The sequence below is a fragment of the Diadema setosum genome, chromosome 22 (assembly GCF_964275005.1).
Source record: "Diadema setosum chromosome 22, eeDiaSeto1, whole genome shotgun sequence".
NCBI classification, from domain to species: Eukaryota; Metazoa; Echinodermata; class Echinoidea; order Diadematoida; family Diadematidae; genus Diadema; species Diadema setosum.
In genome coordinates, this window is record NC_092706.1 from 20495880 (window position 1) to 20504237 (window position 8358).

The following is an 8358-nucleotide window of genomic DNA, read 5'->3' on the forward strand; positions in this document are numbered from 1 at the left end:
ATGTCGGGCCAAACCCGAAAATCGAGTTCTAAAGGTAAGGATTATATAACTGCGGAAACGCAATTAACTCCGTATACCACATTACTGATCATATCCAGTGGTGCACTGTTTATTAGTTGTAGAAAGGTCGCTTCTCTAAAATTGCAAAGGTTCCGATCCGTTCTCCTTTTCTCCAGAATAATCATAGGTTTTGTACTTCATCATTTATTCTTTGTATTGCATGTAATGTTTATGGGACGAACGGTCCTGAAGTTAATTGCTAATGGAAACAAGAGCGTCAAGGAGTTTGATTTTCAATGAAGTGTATTGAAGTCATTGTCAAATTGGGCAGCCCTATTTTGTACAGTTAAAGTTCAATGTATAATAGTGCTGTGCGTTGTTGAGTATTGAAAACACTCGTGTACTTTGAATCGTATAGACGTGGTTATTGCGTCTCATGACTATTGGCGACAGACATTCATGTACTAACTTTCATGAATACTGAGAGGTAGATTAATGTGTCAATTCAAGGATATAAGTGTTAGCTTCTTGAAATTTGTTTCATTATGTAATATTGACATATTGTACCATTTTTTTTTTAATTCTTTTATGGACGGTTCAGGGCGGATCCAGGAATTCCGTAAAGGGGAGGCGCCTTTACAAAATGAAAGGGGAGGGACCCCCAATATTTTCTGTTTATTTCTTTTGTTAAAAAAAAAAGAATAAAGAGGGGGGTGGGCGCGCCCCGTGCGTCCCCCTGGATCCGCCACTGCGGTTAATACTGTAGGTATTTATGGCTGCCTAACGGTTATAATGAATTTGAAAGTCATTTTATATCGATCAGCTCGTTCTACTTTTCTCCGGGCAGTCAAAATATGAATGTCACTTTGATTATTTTGAAAGTCAAAACATTCCAACAGTGATAAAGGGGACAAACTTAGGCCTATTGTGTTTATTCACTTCTTATACAGTTCATTTGTGACACATGGCATAATCGCATTGCATTTGGAAACTTACATGTAAGTGGCTAGTTTCTTTGAACTCTGTTTTTTTTACAGCATATTTTACGTGAACATAACCCTATTTCAGATCGTGTCTGTTTTTGTTTTTGTTTTTTTTTTTTGTTTTTTTAGAACTCCACTGTGATACTCTTCAGGATGTCAGTAGGGAAGTGAATATGGTATGTGGGATTATTTCTTACAATTATCTTATCCGTTTGGATCGAGACAACGCCACGAAATTCAATCCACAAAATCCGATAACAGCTTGCTAGCAAAGAAGCTCTTTTGGAGAAAGAGAGAAAAGATATGCAAATACAATTTCAGAAGAAAGTCATGTAAGGAAATGTTCCTAGGACATACTAGTAGGTCTCAATCGTTTATTGGATACACAATGTGAAAAAAGCGACATTAGAATAGAAATGCTACATAGTAGTATGCACAGGCAAGTCAAAGTACCTCCTAATAAGCCGGTTCGGGGTTCCATTTTGAGCATGAGGAGAAAAAGGCCATTTGTCCCAGCAGAGCATGCTGGTTTTAAAGTCACTGAGATAAGCATCTGTGATGTAATGATTATTCAAGTAATACCTACATAGTGTATAAGTGGTGCTTGCCAGCACATCCACCTGATAGCAAATTTTGGCAAGATCAATAGAAAAAGAATTGTTGATATATTCAATGCAAAATAATGAAAAAGATGCTTTCCAAAGTGACAATTGATGGATCATTCTGGTCACATGATCTACACAAGTTCATCCTTTGTTTGAATATGACTGATGAATTCCATAGTGAGTGTTACGTTGGGCAAGCTTATACATTCTGTCACCTTGAAAACTAGTGGACTACCTAACAGCCTAATCAACTAAGTAAGGAGAAAGGCCATGTACCCATGTGCACACGCAATGAGCTATAACCCCGAATTGGCTTATGTAAGTGTATATCAATGCACGTGTATTGCGTTTTTGTAGTTATTTTGGTATATGCCCCTGTTATTATCCTTGCCTAGGTCCGATGATTGTTCTCCGTATCTCGAATCTGTTAGAAGTTCCGGGAAACAAGGACTTTTTTTTTTTTTCAAATTGTCATTGTATTACTAATACTGGTGTGACTATGTTGGCGTTGGCAAGTCGGACAGGACTTCCCTATTTTGTTAATTGCCCTGGAATTCTTTCAACTGTGTTTAGGTACTACAGAGTGTCACTCGTCTCAAAAGACGTCATTTTGCGGCCATCGTGAGTGTGTTGGATCGATGTGAGAGCGGGCTCCAACAGCTGAAAGCCGCCTGTGAAGGCAATGCGAAGCGGAAAAGCAGGACAAGCGTAAGATTAAAAAGAGTACAACGAATTATCACAGCGATCTATAGAAAACTACCGTAGACCGCCCTATAAGAGAGACAGACGAAAAATATAGAATATGAGCGTTAAAGACAGGAGCGTGAGAGAGATAGAGAGAGGGTGGATGGAGAAATTAATACAATTATTTCAAGGACATTGATTTTAAAGGACGGCTTAAGTCATTGTCAGTGCAAAATGTGAAACAGCTGTTTATTATTTTGCCGGGTGCACAACACGAGCTCGACACCCACGAGTCACACAACCCACGAGTCAAACAACCCACGAGTCACACAAGTCACGAGTCTTACAGCCCACAAGGTAGACATAAAACAAGGCCCATTAGCTCAACAGCAAGTAAATAAGGCCTACGAGCAAGATGGTCCACCATCTCGGCAGTTGGAAACAAGGCCCGCGAGCTCGACACTATAGGTAAAAAAAGGCCTACGACACCGACTACGTCACGGGACTTAATAATAATACGCTATGTGGATCTATCTGTTTTGCCTATAGTGTCAAACTTGTGGGCCTTATTTGCCTAGTGTCGAGCTTATGGGTCTTACTTTCCTAGCGGTAGAGGTCTTGGGCTTTATGACTCCTAGGGCGTAGACTCATTGACCTTTTTTTTTTTTTTTTTCAGTGTCGAGCTCGTTGGCTGTTGACTCGTTGGTGTCGAGCTCGGGGGATGACTCCGATCATGTCACCCGTCGCTTACCCAACCAACGGTTCATTTTGGGCATTGTGCACCATATAATCGCTTTGACATTTTCCAGATTTCACAGTGCCTACATTTTGCACATTTGCGTTAGACTTGCTGATTTCATCATTGTCAGAGAAGACACCAAATTGTTAATGAGCTCAATAGTTATTCTATTTCCAGACTGTGAATTCCTTAGTCTTCGTATTTACATACCAATAGAAATGATTACACGATGTCTTCCGCAAGCAACGTCAAATAACATGTCGTATTTTACCGGTATATTTCCGTATAGTATTTAGAATAGATAGATTACAACATGGAGACATCGTGGGGTCTTCTCACACAATATTTCGTTTGTTATAGACTACGGATTAGTTACATGTTTATCCCCAAAATGTAACTCTTCCTGTGGTAGGAGACTTCCATTTTTGAAATAAAAACTTATACAGCTGTACCTTCTGTTTTTATTTCCAGTGCAAAGTCTAGTCATGAAACTGAATTGATAACAAGGTACCTAGATCTAATTATCCTTTCGAGAATTCGACTTTGAAAGATCCATCTGTTTTATTTTTTACAATGACATTATTGCTGTCCACACAAATCAGTTTAAAGGTCACGAATCACTAACAGCTTTGTCGGAACTTTAGCATCTTTAGGCAATAACAATCATCTTCCCACCAACTCAACCCATTTTTATTGCACCCTCTAAATGCACGATGTGTAAAAGCACCTACATAAACACACTTTGAATGATAACAGTGATTTGTCATAATTGTGTCTTCCCTTGATTTCACATTCCATTCGACTAAATCCAATCATTGGAATGCGAGTAGAGAAAAACAAAGTCGCGTATTCCAACTATAAAAAGAAAAATGCATAGGAGATATACAAATATTTTTTGCGAGAGACGTCAAGACTTTTTAGCAGAAATTATTATTCGTAGGCAGTTCAGATGAAATTACATCGAGGAACCATATAAAGGACGTTGTGATACAAAACAAAATGATGCAAACGCAAGGTTTGAAATTCCTCGTTCACACTGTTGCTGTTCGTTGCTAGAATAAAGTGCTTCTAAAATTCGCAATACAGTTTCATAAAATTATATTACACAATTTTGCTGCTATTTTCGTTTTTTCTCCTCAATAGAGATCACCGTGGGCAAATAAGAAATCCCCCGAGCCATGGCCAGACACCTGTACCCCGGAATTCCAGCAACATCCAGACCCAGACAAGCTGGCATTGGCGATCAAAGACCACTTCATCAAGGTCGATTTTGATAGGAGCTGGTGGTGATCGACACACCAGAATAGTTATGATGTTTCGTTTCATTCTTAGTCCTGAAATATGATTGGCCAATCAGTGGTACAACGCTAGAAACACTGAAAAATGTACTTGTAGAGAGGGAAAGGGGGGGGGGGGAGATTCTATTCATCGGTTTTCAGAATCATTGTTTAGTGGTGTTGTCGTTTTCATTTAGAATAATCATCTTTTTGTCAGCTCTTTAAACTTAAGAACCTTTAAGGATTTTTGCTAATTAACTATCACCAATCAGCCCATTCCATTTCTCCCTCATCAGTTGTTCCTATCTATAAATCAGTCTGCCTAGGAGCCATGTCAAAGGCAACATTGGGGCTAACATCTAAAACCGCACTTGCCCAAATCTTTGTAAATGTGACCATTATCCCCCCCCCCCACACACACACACCCCTAAAAATGCAAAACAGAAAAAAAATAGATATCATGATTTATATAATCATGTCCTGAGGGTAAACGTTTATGTTAAGTTACTGAAATATCAAACTTTGTATCCCCTTATTGTGTATGCTGTCTAATCGATGTTACTTTGTTACATAAAGAAATTTCAGATTGTATGAGGTGAACGGTTTCTTTGTACATCTCTTAAGACTTTACAGATACAACAGGGCAATAAAAAAATTATTGTTCACATACACAAACGAGCGCACGCACACACAAAGTGTTTCGCACGAAAATTTAATCACAGCGTATGATGTTACTGAAGCTGTTACTCTCCGCTCAATATGTATTTGCATCTTTCTTTTTCGCGGCGGTGGTTCCTTTTTTTTTTTAGATACAATGTCATCATTTGTTGTTATGTTTGTTTGTTTTTTTTATGTTTTAATGATCTTACAAATTTATTGCTTATTCACTGTATCATATCTATATGTTCGTTTTGTTTTTGATTGTACACACTTTGTATTGTATATTGACGCAAGAGTCCTTTGTACAGCAGGTCTTTGTTGCTCTGCATGAGAATTCCCTGCTTTTAAAGGAAGACGGAATAAAACCTGGGGCTATTGCATAAAATAACTAACCTGAGAAAAACTCTGGTAAGAACTGAAAATTCAGGTTAGCTTGACTCTGCCATTGACTTTCACACAAGAAAAACTTTGCTACAAATCAACCTGAGTTTTTTTTTTTTTTTTTTTTCAGGTTAAAAAAAAAAAAAAAAAGTTTTATGCAACAGGCCCCTGGTGTTTACATGCATGATGCCATATCAATTGGCTTATTTTTCCTTTGCCCACCTAGATGGTAGCTGAATTGTCTGCCCACCTCCATCGAGCCACGGATCCCGACAAATCGGAGTTGATATGGGTTTCATACGAATCCAAATTTTTCCGAGCCGTCAGGTCAGAGATTACAGAGTTGTATGTGGTAAGTCGAATCTCTATTGCCGTTACCACGTGCATTTGCATTATGCACGTTATGTCTTGTCAAAAACCTGTTGATTTTGTTCTGTTGCTAGTTATACTGTAAAGATTACGTGCCTCATACTTTTGCACAACCTGTTGCACTTCGGCATAACTTTGTGATCTTGTTGCCTCTTATTTGACTGTGCAACAGGTTCTGCAGGTTCTGCAACAGTATGAGGCACGTAATCTTTACAGTATAACTAGCAACAGAGCAAAATCAACAGGTTTTCTAATTTAATTTGTAGAGGGAGACAAAGTGAAGAAACTCGCACCTGTACCTTCACCCCTCTGAATAATATCTTTCTTTCACTGTTATTATTATCATTATGTCGGAATAACGAACAAAAGAATAAAGGGGAAGTACGATGACGAAAATATATTGCTTACTTTGGATAACATCCTAATGTAAAAGATTCAGCTAATAACCTTATGAACACAAGAGAGTGTACATTTAAAGATTTTATACGACATGGTTTTTAAGCATAGATAGATTGCTCCGCCTAATGCACCAAGTTATTGAACCATTTCAAATGACAAGTACAAAAAGAAATCCATATACTTTTTCTCAATTGCATTACAGTTTGCTTACGAAGGAGATGCCAAACTGCTACAGATGCTGCTACCTTCAGCAAATCCGCGAAACATGAAGTTACGGGGAGAATGGCTTGTTGACATCCTGGACCCGTGTCAGAACGATGCCGAACCCGAAGCGACGTCAGACCCTCCAGGTCAACTCGCGTCTACGCCACCTATCCGGAAAACTGCAGAGATATCTGTCCAGACCGACCCAACCTCATCCGACGACGACGACGACGAAAACGAGGAGGAAGCATCAGGAAGTCTAGTCAGACCTGCTGCCGACGCGCTGGCACAACTAGCCTCTATCACCTCACAAACTCCTACACTACAAGCAGGTCATGCTGGCCGTGAGGACGTAGATATCGCCAACCATTCCGACACACAAACTCTATCACCGACGGCTGTCTCTTCTGCAGATCAGGCTAATGTTGATCCCGTCACACAATTCGAGGGAACTTGTGCAAGTGCCCGATGCGAGGGTATTTCAGCTGACCGGTTAAATCCTGAAACATGCGGTCAAATAGTCGAAAGGGAGCCCGGTAATAGCAAAGACCCTCACCGCACTTTTCAAGCAGCAAGCACTGGTTCAGTGGACATCAATCACATCAGCAAACAGAGTTCCGTTCTGATCGAGGAAAGGCGAAAGACGCCCCATGAGAGAGAAACTCGCTCTTATGACCCAGAGTTTGCTTCAAAAGATGACGGATTACTGCCGCTATTCTCGTCAAGCCTGATAGAAGAATTGGATCATTTTTGCCCAACTTCGTCCCAAGAGTCTCTTCACGAGAGCAGCAATGACCAACCGCGAAAGCCCGGAAACAGACTCCTTACAAGGAAAAGATCGGACGAACATCCTCTTCAATCATTGAAGAAAAATGATGCTGACTTCATGGAAGAAAAGGTCTCTTTCCGGGTATTGTTCAGTCACGCTTACTACTACTTTGAAATGGCTCTACAGGAGGGATTTCCAATCGCGAAACTCCGATTGCTCGTGAAATGTGTTCGGGAAATCTCTGACACCGTGAAGCGTCGGTTGTCCGAATGTGAGTCAATCATATTCATATTACCTGTTATTCACTGTCATATCACTGACATGTAGTGTGGCATTCCGAATTATCAGTTACGTATGAATGATTTCCTTTTCATATAATCGTGTAAGAAATATGGTATTGACAAAATGGTGGACGTAAGAAATCGATTGCGCATCAAACGTGAACTGGCGCAATTCAACACAGTCATATTAAGCCTTGAATTCTGGTATGTGATGAACTTCATTTTCCTTCAAATCCAATGTCAGGTGTCAGATGTTAACAGAATACACAAATGCAAGGACAATACAAACTACTCTTCAGTCGGCAGTATCATCAACAGCGCCCTCTACACTGCTGGGACTATGCACCTTTAACCATTTAATTAATTTTTGCTGCTTCGTCTTTCCTCCCATTTCTAGTTTGGGAAACCAAGGTCATCGGTTCGGACGAGCTCCTCCCTTCGGTCATCCTCTTCCTCATCAAGGGCGACCCGGGGAAGACCACGTCCTTCTATCCTCACCTCAAGTTCCTCATCGACTACCTGCCCGATTTCCTCGCCACTGGAGAAGTCGGCTTCACCCTGATGCAGTTTAACGTTGCCTACAGCTATATCCTCCAAAACGATGGAACCGACAGTTGAAGGCCGTAATTGATCGTTGTCACCAGCCGTTTGAATTTCGATGTAATGCCCATGTTACTCGGTAACCGTGTGTCAGATTGCGACAGAAACCTTCCCTTTTGGTTAAATTAATGTTTAGGGGGGAAAAAGCGAATGCGAGTGAAAGAGTGACAACAATATGAAACATGGTGAACTTCTACATGTTTTTATGCAACAGTGTCTTTGGCTGAAATCACCATTCGGATCATATTATGATTGAAATGATATTATTGTTTTCCCATGGTTCCTCAATCCTAACGAACGTATATTCTTCCCGCATTTGAGAGAAGCGCATTCTGTCATTTCAGCATTGTCTTATTTTCACGTCTGTAAGGTCTATATTGAAATCAGGATACAAGAGATCTTTACAG

The 8358-nt window shown here is 40.1% G+C and overlaps 1 protein-coding gene across 1 annotated transcript; it reads left to right on the forward strand.

Moving 5' to 3' along the window:
• On the forward strand, positions 1 to 7969 carry LOC140245505 (uncharacterized). Its single transcript, XM_072325074.1, has 8 exons — positions 1 to 34; positions 1113 to 1159; positions 2162 to 2296; positions 4155 to 4274; positions 5556 to 5681; positions 6300 to 6563; positions 6777 to 7341; positions 7749 to 7969. Exons 1-8 carry the CDS (start codon positions 1 to 3, stop codon positions 7967 to 7969), a joined length of 1512 nt encoding a protein of 503 aa, XP_072181175.1.
• The last annotated feature ends 389 nt before the right edge of the window (positions 7970 to 8358 follow it).